Raw genomic sequence first — 15,772 nt, 5'->3', positions numbered from 1 at the left:
AGAATTATTAATAAAACCTGTCACTGCATAAGAAACCACAAACTCCATAAAATGGGTAGACGATCACTGATAGAATAATGATTCCAGGGTGATGTGTAGATACCAGAGACGGTGACAGATACCGCTGACTGAATATCATCTCCCTGGACATAGCTAGATGTGTGTTTAGCCAGATACTTCCAACATAATGGATTTCAACGTGAAGAAATTAGCTTCGGATGCTGGAGTGTTTTTCACACGAGCTGTACAGGTAGGGTAATTTGTCGTGTCTCCTATAAATTGATTAACGTTAAATGCTAGCTAGCTAATGTTCGCGAAATAGCTAGTAACGTATGGCTTAAATAAACTGGAAACTGCATGAGTTGGCATCATTGCCAAATCCTTTAGTTTACGTTACTGATATAATACCCTCTATATCCTACACAACATTGGTTCAGCTGACGTTATCCTCCCTTCATAGTAGCCATCGTACGGCACTGCTAGCTTTTTTTCCTGGCTTGTAACATTAGATATATTGAAGGAAGGTTTCTATGCCGTCTGTGATAGCCACTGCTAGCTTGATGCTATAGCTGACGTTCGCTAGTTGTTTTCGCAGAGGTCTTTCTTTGCTTTTCAGGTACGGTGTAGCTGTGGGGTCAGAGGTGACCTTTCGTGCCCCCTTTGCCCAACCCCCAAACATTACAAAGCCAGATACATTTTTCATGATTGTGACAGTGTAACAGGTCATGAAAATGACAGTGGGACTGATTTCCCAATGCCTACAGTAACGTTGCAAGGAAGCAATGGATGTCTGTTCAGCCCATAGAAGTTCCATTCGGTATTATTTCTCAGACTTTGTATCTAAACCCCTTGGCAGAGGATACTGGCAATGGGAAAAGACTGGTGAAACATTAATTGGACATGGACTGGGAGACGAATAGGCGTAGTGTTTCATGGTGTATGAGGGCGTGGTATTTAGTTAATGGTTTCCAGTAGCCTATGAGGAGTCGCATGGCGTGAAGAGTATCCCTACACCAGTGATAATGTTGAAGATTCAAGTGACATGTCATAGGGCAGCTCCCCTGACACTAGAAAAGTTCCATGATACACAGAAACAATGGAAATGCACGATTGATGTTGAGTCACTGCAATAGGCCTTGTTCACAGGGAAGTGAAAGTGATTATTTCATTGTGTATTTTGCCAAAGTTCACAGGGGAAAAGTTCGGACAGGTAGAGAAGACTGAGCTGGATGCCCATTTTGAGAATCTGCTCAGCCGTGCCGATTCCACTAAAAACTGGACAGAGAAAATCTTCAGGCAGACAGAGGTTCTGCTGCAGCCCAACCCAAGTAAGGCCCGGCATACACACTGAACTGATCAGGACAGAGGCCTCCACAACTCCCAACCCTACTTATAATGCAGACACACACACAGGATAGAAGGACCAGAAACACATTAAATGAAAACCAATGAGTTTATTTTATGTGAAACATGGCGGTAGCATGGTGATAGAGCATTGTGCTCTAACCTGTGACTCTCTGATTCTCCATGCTACAGTTGACCACACTGGTGAGTATCCCTCCCACCCATAGTGCCCTGTTGTGGAATCTTTTCATCCTACTGGTCTGTAGTGCAGCAGACAAATGCTCTATGCATTATTGGCTGTTTTCAAGCACCAGTCTGTTCTAGCGCTTGTTCTGTGGTTATGAAAACCTGTTGATTATCCTCTATTGCAAGCGGTAGCCTACTTATCAGTGAGCAGCTCAACAGCTCTGTGTGTTAAGCACACCAGACACTGACTCAGGCTTGTGGGTAACATGCAGCAATTCATTCCTCAGAAACTTGCATTTACCGTGTGTGGGATAAATATGTTAGTCTCTCTACAAAACCATTATCTGAGCGAAATAACATTTATCTCCACGACATCTTCATTCTACACCTCATTCCCACAATGTTGAATTACAATACTCTACATTGTCATATTGGGCATTTTCTTACTTTTCTTTGGCATTCTTCTCTCCCATGAATTTCCATTCTCAGACTAGGTTTCATAGTGTCCATCTGTGACAATTATTTTTTTTCAAGTCCTCTCTTGAAGCAGGTCATCCCCCTCTTTGTATTGGCAGGTGCCAGGATTGAGGAGTTCCTGTATGAGAAGCTTGACAGAACGGTTCCATCCAGACCAAATAATGGAGAACTACTGGGTCATTACATGCAGGATGCGGCTAAAGATTTTGGACCTGGAACTCCATATGGTGTGTACTCAGGCGTTGTGTATACTTATTCTTCCCAGGTGGTCTAAATATGGTTTGTTTTGAGAGGATTGGCCAGTGATCATTTCATTTTTGAGAGAGGAAACCGAGACCGTGCCTTGAGCCCCAGTCAAATCCATGAGTGACATTTTCTGGAAAATGCATTTTCTCACTTACCCAATACATCTTCACCCTGTGCCCTCACCCTTGTGCTAAAAGAAGGGCTCAAACCATTTGTGGTATATCCCTGTGAGAAATGATCTCCATAGTTGATACAGGATATTGATTTTAAATTACATTAGACGTTTAATGTACAGGGTTGCAGGTGTAATTACAGGGTACAGTGAACATCATGATCATTTTCCAGTAGTTTATAGTGTAGAACTCTTCCCAAAGCCTTTTGTTTCTACTGATGATTTCACCCTAAGGTGAGTGAGCAGTGAGATTGGGGACGATAGCTGTTGTTAGTGAATTGGTCTCCTCCCGCCCCTGCCCTCCAGGCTGTCTCATGTCTGTCAGGCCAATAAATAGGCCTCTCTCCTTCACTGGCAGTCCTGAGGATCAATAGTTTGCGCTCACCCTCTCTCTCTCCTATGTGAAATGTTGTTGAGAGCTTCAGGCTTGGCTCATATACGCAGAATGTTCATGCAGAAATTAGTTTATTAGGCTGCCTGTCTGGTGCTTTTCTCCTTCAGTTGAAATGGAGCTCAGTAACAGAGATCTGAGTGCTGGGCCATGTACAGATTAATGAACAGCTCTGCAGTACTCCTGCTTAGCAATGATTTGTTTTATACATTAAGCTGATGCCAATAAGTCCCTTTGTTGTTTTTTCCAAGAATAAAAATGCACACATACAGTAACCTATACAGTAGCCTATACTAAGCAAGAACAGGCATGTTTTAGTGATTTAAATACTTTGATTTCTAATGAATTAATTTGTACACCATGTCACAAAGCAGACAGCTGTGTGGAGCAGTGGAAAACCCTTATTGGCATACAGATCGATCAGTCATCAATCCCATTATTTCCTCTCCTGCAATAGTAACTAGATAGACACTCAGCTGCTCTAATCAGGTCATTAGTGGTTTGTTTCTCAGTTGTAGGTTTTAGTGATGCAACTTTCTGTGTGTGGGTGTAGAAACTCTGTTTTAGTAGTGTCTCCTCACAGCAATGACATGTCGAAAAACAACATGATTTCTTCAGTATACCAATGCGGTCTGTCCATGCCTTCCAACAAGTAACCCACACAGATATGCATACTTCAAATTCCGCAAGTTGTAGGCCTGTTTGATGGTATAATCCTTGCTGTGTGGTGTTATCCATCAGGTATTCCTGTACTCCTTTTGTTTGTTTTACATCTGGAGAAACCCCTACATTCAAAGGGGAAATTTGAGTTTCTGCCATGTCAAGAATGTTGCTACTCTAGAGGTTCCCCTCTGTTTCCGTTCCTCTTTCTTCGCAGGTATAAAGTAGTTGGGCACTTAAAAAAAGATGCAAAAATGAAACTTAAGAACGGAAAGCATAGAAATATTGCACATAGACAGATCTACCGCTTCTTAGACTTGCTTTCAATGAGCGTGACAGACTAATAACTCGCATGTCTATGTGAATTTGGTTGGATCACCCAAAAAGTTACATACTGCAGCTTTAATGTTTGAGATCCTAAACCGGTTGTGTTGCACTAACAAGTCCTATTGGTCTCGACTTTTGTCTGTCTGTGTTCTTATGATAAGCATTAAGTCATTCCTAAGTAATAAGTTAGACTCTTATACCTACAATGGGTTCCAAAATTACTGTCACTCCTGACTGGCAATGCACAAACAATACTTAAACTTATAAACAATCTCATTATAGAGAGCAACTCAAAATACCAACATGTGAGAAATACTATACTTTATTCATGTTTCAATGGAACCCAACAAAATAATTGATTGATTTCATTAAAAATCAATGTCCCTAAAAATCAAGGTTTCACAATTAATGGCACCCTTAAAGATTATTGAAAATAACAACCAAAATTAAACCAGGAATTAAATTCCACTTATTTATGTTTATCTATGTCTTAAGGAACTATATATTGAGCCATTGCATCACTTCCTGTTTCACTAGGGTATAAAAATGAGGTAACACGCATGCAATATCCCATTGTCATCCAACACCATGAAGAAAAGAAAAGAACTGGCAGTTCAAAAGATACAGATGGTCGTAGACCTTCATAAATCTGGTAATGGCTACAAGAAGATCCACAAACTATTGAATATACCACTGAGCACTGTCAGGGCTAATGTTAAAACATTAAAAAGATATGGAACAGTTAACCTCACGGGTGGAGGACGCATTTGCATTTTCTCTCAGGATGGTGAGAGAAGCATCAAAATCCCCAAGAATCACTGTGAAAACTGCAGGCCTTGGTGGTGTCTTGGGGTCATCAGGTTTCAAAAAGCACCATCAGACGCCACAACCACAGGCTCTTTGAAAGGGTTGCCAGAATAAAGCCCTTTCTGACCCCAAGACACGCAAGCGCTTGGAGTTTGCCAAACGTCATTTACATTATGACTGGGTGAAGGTGTTCTGGTCAGATGAGAGCAAAATTAAACGTTTTGGTCAGATACAGCATCTGCACATTTGGTGTCGAAACAGAGATGCATACAAGGAGGGGCGCCTCATACCCACGGTGAAATATGGTGACGTTTTGGGACTGTTTTAATTCCAGAGGTCCAGGGGCACTGGTTAAGATTGATGGCATAATGAATTCTACCAAGTATCAGGACATTTTGGCTGACAATCTGGTTGCCTCTGCTAGAGGGCTGGGACTTGGCCGTTGGTGGACTTTCCAACAAGACAATGACCAAAACATACTTGAAGATCCACACAGAAATGGTTCTGTGACAAAATCAATGTCCTGCCATGGCCATCTGTCGCCAGACCTCAATCCAATCAAAAACCTGTGGCCTGAGTGGAAGAGGGCAGTTGATAAGCGCAAACCCAAGAATGTGAATGCTCTAGAAAGGATTTTTATATGAACTAACTTCAAATTAATGACTCGGGATGTCGGGTTTGATATGAAAGCTTCTTTTAGTAAGAATACTTGTTTACGTTACATTTAACAATTGTTTTGGTACAGAGCAATGCAGGTAAGATGCTGTCGGAAAGTCAGCTACAATCACTAGCACCTGCACATAATTGGCGCGTTATCAGTCATTCCTCTCGCAAGGCATTCTGGGACTTGCAGTCAAAAAGCGTAATTCAACACAACCCAATACAATTACATATGCAAATAAATCTAAAGAAATATCTTTACAGATACAGCTCAAAGAATAAACTTAAACATTAACTCTTAACACATTAAAGTTACAACAAGGATCTGCATAGAGGAATGGTCCAACATCCCTCCAAATGTGTTCCTTGTCAAACATTACAGGAAAAGATTCCATGCTGTTATTCTTGCCAGAGGTGGTTGTACTAAATGAGGAGTGCCAATAATTATGAAACCTTGATTTTGGGGAAATGTATTTTGTTTTAAATAATTGCATCATTTTGGTTGGTTGATTTGAAACGTGAGAAATACTGTACTTTATTCATATGTTGTTATTTTGAGTTTATCTCTCTAATTATATTGTTTATTTTTTAAAGTAGTATTTGTGCATTGCCAGTCAGGGGTGCCAGTAATTTTGTAGCCCACTGTATATTTCACATATTGTGTGTGGGTTCATCATATTCTCGTGTGTGTGTCCTGTAGGTAGCACCCTGATCAAGGTAGGTGACTGTGAGAGGAGACTAGGCGGTGCACAGAGAGAGTTCCTACAGACCTCCGCTATCAGCTTCCTTGCCCCACTCAGGAACTTTCTGGAAGGAGACTGGAGGACCATCTCAGTGAGTCTGGCTTTCTGGCCTCAGAGGGACATCATGAGATTGCATGCAGACCTGTGTATAGACCAGGGTTTATGTGTGGGGTCATGCCGTACAGAGGTGCTGATCTCCTCCTCTCTGCCTCAGAAAGAGAGGCGTCTCCTGGAGAACCGCAGACTGGACCTGGACTCCAGTAAAGCACGACTGAAGAAAGCCAAACTAGCCGAGTCCAAGGCCGCGGTGAGTCTACCCTCCACCACCTCTCCATGTGCACCTTCAGCTGCATCATGTAACCAGGCTCCAGTTCAGAGCGAACTGCTACTGCTAACTAACATCTGTCTCTGTTCTAATTATGTTCACAGTGTGAGGGAGAAGTGAGTATTAGTGTAAAATATTGTCCACTTTTAGTTATTTTATTTTCCCTTTTTCTTTCTGACATGCTCATTGCCACCATGAAATCCAGTTAAGTGCATGTTTGTCTTCAGAGAGAGAGAGGGACTAGAGTTCTCTTGAAAGTGAGTGAAATGAACTTGTGGCATGGTAAGGCCCTGTAAGAATTTTAAGCTTGTAAGTAAGCATTTAACGGTAAGATCTACACCTGTTGTATTCGGCACATGTGACAAACTTTGATTTGATTTGCACTGGAGCAAACCCGTATATGACCCTAGAGTCAACCAACCTGAGTAGTACACAAGTATTTGGAAAATGGTGAAACAAAAATGTATTTCAAATTAGACTAATTTGAGTCCGTGACAAACTGCATCCAATTACCAAATGTATCCCCTCATAAAATCACAAAGGCCTATTTGATAGCAGTAGTGAGAGGAGAGGCCGTGTCCCATGTGAGTGCAGATGACTGGAGTTGAGAGACCTGCTTGCCCTATTATACCATGACCAAGGTCTAGCTTCACTTCATATTCCCTGCTCCCATTCTGTCAGAGCATTTCAAATGTTTAGATTTTTGGCTGAGTTTTTCCTTCAGGGCAAAGATCTGATTTGATAAGCCATTGTATTAGCTATTTGATTAGATTTTTTTTTCTGTAATAACATGAGTAAATAAACAGATGTACAGAGAAAATATGTTCTTTCAGTTGTAGACTAATATCAAATCAGATATTTGAAACCTGTATGCATGGTGATTGCCACATGAAGGCATGCTAATTTTGAAATTATGTATTAGTTTAGCCAACCTACACTATATATATACAAAAGTATATGGACACGCCTTCAAATTAGTAGATTTGGCTAGATCAGCTACACCCGTTGCCTACACGTGTATAAAATCGAGCACACAGCCATGCCATCTCCATAGAACATTGGCAGTAGAATGGCCTTACTGAAGAGCTCAGTGACATATAACATGACATGATACTTTGCAGGCTACACATAGTATGAGCTAGAATGGCGTAATGGTTGAAGGTCTGCGTCCTTTTTATGGGCTATGACACATGACAGGCTGTGTACACAGAATGATCTCACATCCTGCTGTGTTCATATACACATGCTGTATTGTCATTAACCTTCTAGTCTAACGCGGCTTGGGAATCACCAGGAGATATGCAGGTGTTAGAAAGATATTTGGACCGGTCTCAGAATTGTCTCTGTATATCAGCAAGTAAAGAACAAAGGGTTTTCGTTTTTGCTGTGTGTGCTTTCCTGTCACATGACTTTATTATACTTTTTTAGTTTTGTTTGATTTAGTTTCTTTGGTTTGGTGCACACCATACTGTACGTGTAAACTGCTCTGCCATGTCTGTAGGCTGTGCCTGATTTTCAGGAGACCAGACCCAGGAATTATGTCCTCTCTGCCAGTGCATCTGCGGTAAGTAGCTTAAAGAGTCAGTCCACGCTACACTAACACTACATGTAGCCTACTCTCGCTGACATCAGTGTGCTCATAACCTCGAGCAGCCTCTCCATACACAGTGTCCACATGCGTCATGTTGCAGGCAGGTAGAGACTACAGCCAAGTGTTGAGTGCCCCGCTCCACCTAGAGGTCCTAGAGCAGTGTTTCCCAATCCTGGTCCTGTGGTTGCCTCGCGAGCCACCCTGATCTCACGAGCCATTCATGTAAGCTTGTGAGATATTGTCTACACAGATGTAGATATTTGTATAGTGAACCATTTATGTAAGCTGACTGAGATCAGGGTGGCTGGCGAGGCTAGTCCTGGGGGGTCCAAAGGGGTGCACACTGTTTTGCCCTAACACACTTGATTCAGCTGATCAACTCATCATCAAGATGGATTATTTGAGTCCGGTGTGTTAGTGCTAGGGCAAAGAACAATATGCACTGTCCCAGAGAGACTATTAAGAATTAACTTCATAGCCATTGAATATTGCTGTGCATTATAGGGAAATAATGCCTGCTCTAGAATGTTCTTCCAGCCAATCAGAATTGAGTATTCAACAATTCCATGGTATAATCCCAGTTAAATAAATAAAACGTTGTGGTCCCACCAACAACACAAATGGACTATACAGCTACAACATGACATGAATATCGACTTGGAGTATAAGACACTATAATGTTAATCATGTCTCTTTGTGTTGTCACCCATGACAACCAGGGTTGTATACAAGACACACTGAGACATTTTTTTATTCTAGACAATTATGTGCTTCGACATCTGTAACAACAGTTTATTTATTTAACTAGACAAGTCAGTTAAGAACAAATTCTTATTTACAATGATGGCCTATTGGGGAACAGTGGGTTAACTGCCTTATTCAGGGGCAGAACGACAGATTTTTTTTTACCTTGACATGGTTTCGATCCAGCAACCTTTCGGTTACTGGCCCAACGCTCTAACCACTTTATCACCAGATTGCTTTCGGCATAACGTCCATTATCTATGTGACACTTTTCGGACACACCCACAAAAGTAGTGTAAAGATCTTCACAGGTGTTTCACTTCAAATGATCCAGATCAAATTTACTCTGAGCACAGTACCAGAATCTGGCAAATCTGCTGTCTTGAATACACCCCTGGGTTGAAAACGTATGTTTCTTAACTGTCATGTCATCAGTCTCAATCTAAGAATGTGTGTGTCTCCCCTGTGATGTCATCAGAATGTGTGTCTCTCTCCCCCTCTCTTGTTGTCCTGCGGCTTTCCAGCTCTGGAGTGAGGAAGTGGACAAAGTGAGTACGACATTTTTGGATACCGTCCTCACATACTGTCTAAGTAAATTATATCTTTACTCTTTATCTTTTGTTTCTAGATTGTCTCTTTCCGCACACACTGGTGGACACAAACAAAACAGCTGATAAAGGACATGTACAGTGCCTTGCAAAAGTATTCGGCCCCCTTGAACTTTGCGACCTTTTGCCACATTTCAGGCTTCAAACATAAAGATATAAAACTGTATTTTTTTGTGAAGAATCAACAAGTGGGACACAATCATGAAGTGGAATGACATTTATTGGATATTTCAAACTTTTTTAACATATCAAAAACTGAAAAATTGGGCGTGCAAAATTATTCAGCCCCTTTACTTTCAGTGCAGCAAACTCTCTCCAGAAGTTCAGTGAGGATCTCTGAATGATCCAATGTTGACCTAAATGACTAATGATGATAAATACAATCCACCTGTATGTAATCAAGTCTCCGTATAAATGCACCTGCACTGTGATAGTCTCAGAGGTCCGTTAAAAGCGCAGAGAGCATCATGAAGAACAAGGAACACACCAGGCAGGTCCGAGATACTTTTGTGAAGAAGTTTAAAGCCGGATTTGGATACAAAAAGATTTCCCAAGCTTTAAACATCCCAAGGAGCACTGTGTAAGCGATAATATTGAAATGGAAGGAGTATCAGACCACTGCAAATCTACCAAGACCTAGCCGTCCCTCTAAACTTTCAGCTCATACAAGGAGAAGACTGATCAGAGATGCAGCCAAGAGGCCCATGATCACTCTGGATGAACTGCTGAGGTGGGAGACTCTGTCCATAGGACAACACTCAGTCGTATATTGCACAAATCTGGCCTTTATGGAAGAATGGCAAGAAGAAAGCCATTTCTTAAAGATATCCATAAAAAGTGTTGTTTAAAGTTTGCCACAAGCCACCTGGGAGACACACCAAACATGTGGAAGAAGGTGCTCTGGTCAGATGAAACCAAAATTGAACTTTCTGGCAACAATGCAAAACGTTATGTTTGGCGTAAAAGCAACTCAGCTCATCACCCTGAACACACCATCCCCACTGTCAAACATGGTGGTGGCAGCATCATGGTTTGGGCCTGCTTTTCTTCAGCAGGGACAGGGAAGATGGTTAAAATTGATGGGAAGATGGATGGAGCCAAATACAGGACCATTCTGGAAGAAAACCTGATGGAGTCTGCAAAAGACCTGAGACTGGGACTGAGATGTGTCTTCCAACAAGACAATGATCCAAAACATAAAGCAACATCTACAATGGAATGGTTCAAAAATAAACATATCCAGGTGTTAGAATGGCAAAGACAAAGTACAGACCTGAAGCCAATCGAGAATCTGTGGAAAGAACTGAAAACTGCTGTTCACAAATGCTCTCCATCCAACCTCACTGAGCTCGAGCTGTTTTGCAAGGAGGAATGGGGAAAAAATGTCAGTCTCGATGTGCAAAACTGATAGACATACCCCAAGTGACTTACAGCTGTAATCGCAGCAAAAGGTGGCGCCACAAAGTATTAACGTAAGGGGGCTGAATAATTTTGCACGCCCAATTTTTCAGTTTTTGATTTGTTAAAAAAGTTTGAAATATCCAATAAATGTCGTTCCACTTCATGATTGTGTCCCACTTTTTGTTGATTCTTCACACAAAAATACAGTTTTATATCTTTGTTTGAAGCCTGAAATGTGGCAAAAGGTCGCAAAGTTCAAGGGGGCCGAATACTTTCGCAAGGCACTGTAGCTATTGCCGCCACACCAGCGTTCACGATTCATGAATGCAGTCAAATTCTATGTGACTGTTTTAGTCATGGTTACTAGGCTTCTCCAAGCTCTGCTGCTGCTGGTCATTAGTAGCCTACCAACCTTCTAACTGCCTGGTACTCCACACTCTATTGTCCCTCTAATCACTCTGACATCAATGCAAATGTAATCGAAAATCTAATCAAATACTTCATGAGAGCTCGTGTTGCACAACATTTCTATAGGCTATGCAATTACGTGAGAAAACAGAGTGGTGGCCTCTATTAAATAGAAGAGGTTCCCATCAGCTTTCTATAGGCTAGGCCTACTATTTATTTCTCAACTTTCCTAATATTAAGCACATGACTTATCTTTTCAAAAGGAGTATAGCCTACCGGAAAAGTAACCTCCAATCGCTATTTAAATGCATAGATGACATGTATTTTTTTCTCGCTGCCCCTTTTTCGGGACAGGTGCATGATAATGGTCCATTCTAATTCAAAGCAAATTTCACACACACAATATTTGATATATAGTACCAGTCAAAAGTTTGGACACACCTACTCTATTAGTTAAGGGTTTTTCTTTATTTTTTAATTATTGTAATTTAAAATAATACTTGTGAAGACATCAAAACAATGAAATAACACAGATGGAATCGTGTAGTAACCAGAAAAGGTTTAAACAAATCAAAATATATATTCTTCAAAGTTGCCACCATTTGCCTTGATAACCTCTTTGCACACACTTGGCATTCTCTCAACCAGCTTCATGATGTAGTCACCTGGAATGCATTTAAATTCTTTCTTGTGCCTTGTTAAAAGTTAATTTGTAGAATTTCTTTCATTAATGGTCAGATGTGTTGTGACATGGTAGGGGTGGTATACAGAAATGGACCTATTTGGTAAAAGACCAAGTCCATATTATGGCAAGAACAGCTCAAATAAGCAGAGAGAAATGACAGTCCATCATTACTTTAGACATGAAGGTCAGTCAACCCAGAAAATGTCAAGAACTTTGAACGTTTCTTCAAGTGCAGTCGCAAAAACCATCAAGCGCTATGATGAAACTGACTCTCATGAGGACCGCCACAGGAAACGAAGACCCAGAGTTACCTCTGCTGCAGAGGATAAGTTCATTAGAGTTAACTGCACCTCAGATTGCAGCCCAATTAAATGCTTCACACAGTTCAAGTAACAAACACATCTCAACATCAACTGTTCAGAGGAGACGCCGTTAATCAGGCCTTCATGGTTGAATTGCTGCAAAGAAACCACGGCTAAAGGACAGAGACTTGCTTGGGCCAAGAAGCACAAGCAATGGACATTAGACCGGTGGAAATCGGTCCTTTGGTCTGATGAGTCCAAATTTGAGATTTTTGGTTCCAACCGCCGTGTCTTTGTGAGACGCAGAGTAGGTGAACGGATGATCTCCGCATGTGTGGTTCCCACCATGGAGGACGAGGTGTGATTGTGCTTGGCTGGTGACACTGTCGGTTATTTTTTTCGAATTCAAGGCACACTTAACCAGCATGGCTACCATAGCATTCTGCAGCGATACACCAACCCATTATGTTTGTGCTTAGTGGGACTATAATTTGTTTTTCAACAGGACAATGACCCAACACACCTCCAGGCTGTGTAAGAGCTATTTGACCAAGAAGGAGAGTGACTGAGTGCTTCATCAGATGACCTGGCCTTTCATAGTTTTGATGTCTTCTGTTATTCTACAATGTAGAAAATAGTAAAAATAAAGGAAACCCCTTGAATGAGTAGGTGTGTCCAAACTTTTGACAGTACTGTATGTAAAGACAATATTAATTAAATAATAGTCTAATATTGTCACCCATCAGACTATCACTTATGAATTATAGATAATCACTTGTGAATGATGCCCAGCATAAGGCAAGAAATAATAAAACATATGTGGCCAAATTACTTCTTAAAGTTAAGCACATTAATCCACTTTACAAGGGGTGTAGAGCCTAACTGGCCTACATAATCAGCGTGTGAGTTTCAGGTTTGGGGAAGATAATTTTCACAATAAAAATACACCTTTTATGCATAGTCACATTTGCAGTCACTTTTGACAATGGTATTTTCCCGCTCATGGAACATTTGTGCTTCAAGCCTACTGCCGTGTGCGCATTGCTGCACTTATAATGTGAAGCCTAATAGTTAATCAACATTTCAAGCTAAACGTTCTGATCTGTTACGTCAGCCACATTGCGTAAAAATGTTTATTTGATGCTAGTGGTTGTATTAATTTGGGATATATCACATCCCACAACTGTCCCAGACTATGTTTGGAATATTTATTTCTTGCACAGATAAGAATAGGTCAACTTTTGTACTATGGGGGTAGTAAATTGACGTAGGCTAGTGCTTTTGCTGTTCGTTAGACCTACTCATCTTGTTGGCTGACAAAGTGAACCGTTCTTCTAGTATCTTCAATATGAACCTTGGAATTGGATAAGGACGCGTGAGTTGCGTCCCCGATGTGTCTGTCTTCACTTGTAGCCTGTGAGAAAGACCCGATCAAGTGATGGAGAGCCATGTGAGTGAGAGGTTCATCGGCGTGCTCAGCACTCGGGGAGAAGGGCACAATGTCCGCTGGCCACAAAAGGCCTGGATTTTTATTTTCGGGTGCGTAACGGCCACACACAGGGGACGCCACCATGAAATTCGAGGCATTATCAAGTGCTGTCAAATTATGAATGAGAGACTGATCGTGTGTACAGCCTGTCCAAAAAAAAACAAAGCAGAGCTCCGGCTCTTCAAGCTAATTTTTTTCAAATCATCTTTAGTCTCATCATGCAGCCTTACAATGCATTCCAAATCAAAACGTATAGCCCAACGTTTGTAGAACAACTACATTTACATTAACTCTAAGCATATAGGTGTATCTATTTCTTTGTTAACCGCTCAACACAGAATACCAGCACTCCCTCAAATCATTTGGAGAAAATATCCTTTCTATTTTATTCAACTTGGTTCAATTGTATTCTTCAAACTATAAACTAATGGCACAGAATTCTAAGCAAATCTTGTCTGCTAAATTGGTGTAGCTCACAGCCATATGACAGTCAGATCAGAACTTAACAAGGACAATGCATAGTATGCTATTTTTATCTTTTGAAATAGACTACATTTTCTTCTTATCTTGCTTCTTTAGACCTTTCTTTAATAAATTGTGAAGGTGTAGGCTATATTACATGGATTTATTAGACTTTAAAATGTAGATGTTCCAAAAGTCCTGCATCTGTGGCTTGTCGGTGATGTGTGGAAACCAGGAGATGCTAAATATGTTTGTTAATTGACGTCAATTACCATGAGAACGACAGTTATTTGCTTGACAGTCACCGGCTGACCTAATTTCGTGATCGCCACAGCCCTAATGACATGTTATCTCATTCTGTGTTGTTGTTCTGTAGGCAGCGCATGAACTTCGAGTGGCCCAGACAGAGTTTGACAGACAGGCAGAGGTCACACGACTCCTACTGGAGGGCATCAGCAGTACACACGTGAGTGATGAGGTCACACATATATAGAGAGGACAAACATGACCACTACACAACTGTTCTCTTTAGCATATGTACTGTTTACTGTGTATTGTGCTGTTTTAACATGGTGGTAACAGGGTATTTTGAGGAGGAACAAGTATTTCTAACGGGGTTGTCTTGTCTGTGTTTTGGATATGTTGTCTGTAGGTGAACCACCTGCGCTGCCTGCATGAGTTTGTGGAGGCACAGACAGCCTACTACAAGCAGTGTTACCTGCACATGCAAGACCTGCAGAAAGAGCTGGGCAGGTGAGGACTGGCTCTGGGTAGATGCACACATGTATATTGGGCATACTTAGCTGGGGTGTCTATGCCTGGCTTTCGTTTGCTGCAATGATTTGCTCTATTCAAATGGGTGTATGCTGTTTATCAATGACCATCTCCACTGTCATCTCTTATGCTCTCAGTTCCAATGGAGATGTGTAAGTAACATTTGATGACGATTACAGTAACATATTTATGTTAACCGCTTTTCTAGTCTTATTATTCCTTAGGGAATGTGCTGTGTACCTTATGGCTGTCTTCTCTCCCTAAACCTCTGCAGGTTTCCCAATGCATTTGCTGGTAACCCGGGTCTCTCCATGGCCTCCAGTGGCTCCTCTCCCCAGGGGAATGCAACCCTAACCCAGGACGCTGCCAGCGCTGTGGAGACAGACACACTGAAAATCGAAGAGGTACAGGCCCCCGCCACGGGCACACGCAAGGCCAAGGTCCTGTATGACTATGACGCTGCCGACACCAGTGAGCTCTCCCTACTTGCTGACGAGGTGAGCACACTCGCACACATTCCTTTCTTTTTATATATGCCTTTCTTTGTGCACGCCAGTGATTAATTTAGTCAGGTGTGTCCGTGCAAGGCTAGAATATGTGGACTGATTGTTGGCTCATGTACAGTTTAATTGTATTAACACTGCTGAATAACTATTAATACACTATTGTATGTTGTCTTGTCTTTTCCCAGCTAATCACAGTTTACACAGTGCCAGGCATGGACTCTGACTGGCTCGTTGGCGAGAGAGGGAACCAGAAAGGGAGAGTGCCTGTCACATACCTGGAGCTGCTCAGCTAAAGAAACTACACTCAGAGAAATACATGGACACACACACACACAATTGCACTCACAAGCCTTCAAACATGCAGACGTTGATGAATTCAAACAAGTAAACACACCCACTGTACATTCTGTACGCACCAGGACTGCATGAAATCATTGGTAATTATGAAGGCAAACGCGCTACAT

At 41.5% G+C, this 15,772-nt stretch overlaps 1 protein-coding gene across 5 annotated transcripts; it reads left to right on the top strand.

The window, feature by feature from the left end:
* Positions 1 to 101: 101 nt before the first annotated feature.
* sh3glb2a (SH3-domain GRB2-like endophilin B2a) lies at positions 102 to 15,734 on the top strand. Of its 5 annotated transcripts, XM_035735744.2 has the most exons (13): positions 102 to 250; positions 1,187 to 1,328; positions 1,537 to 1,548; positions 2,106 to 2,234; positions 5,971 to 6,104; positions 6,228 to 6,320; positions 7,840 to 7,902; positions 9,198 to 9,221; positions 14,405 to 14,494; positions 14,681 to 14,781; positions 14,940 to 14,954; positions 15,077 to 15,299; positions 15,494 to 15,734. In XM_035735744.2, the coding sequence occupies exons 1-13, from the start codon at positions 188 to 190 to the stop codon at positions 15,599 to 15,601; spliced, it is 1,197 nt and encodes a 398-aa protein (XP_035591637.1). In that variant the 5' UTR covers positions 102 to 187; the 3' UTR covers positions 15,602 to 15,734. The 5 variants fall into 5 exon arrangements, with proteins under 5 accessions (XP_035591637.1, XP_035591640.1, XP_052334606.1 ...); XM_035735747.2 differs by lacking the exon at positions 1,537 to 1,548; XM_052478646.1 differs by lacking the exon at positions 14,940 to 14,954.
* The last annotated feature ends 38 nt before the right edge of the window (positions 15,735 to 15,772 follow it).

This window comes from Oncorhynchus keta, chromosome 25 (assembly GCF_023373465.1).
Source record: "Oncorhynchus keta strain PuntledgeMale-10-30-2019 chromosome 25, Oket_V2, whole genome shotgun sequence".
NCBI classification, from domain to species: Eukaryota; Metazoa; Chordata; class Actinopteri; order Salmoniformes; family Salmonidae; genus Oncorhynchus; species Oncorhynchus keta.
The sequence above is the reverse complement of the archived record's forward strand: the minus strand, read 5'-3'. Positions and strand labels throughout refer to the sequence as shown.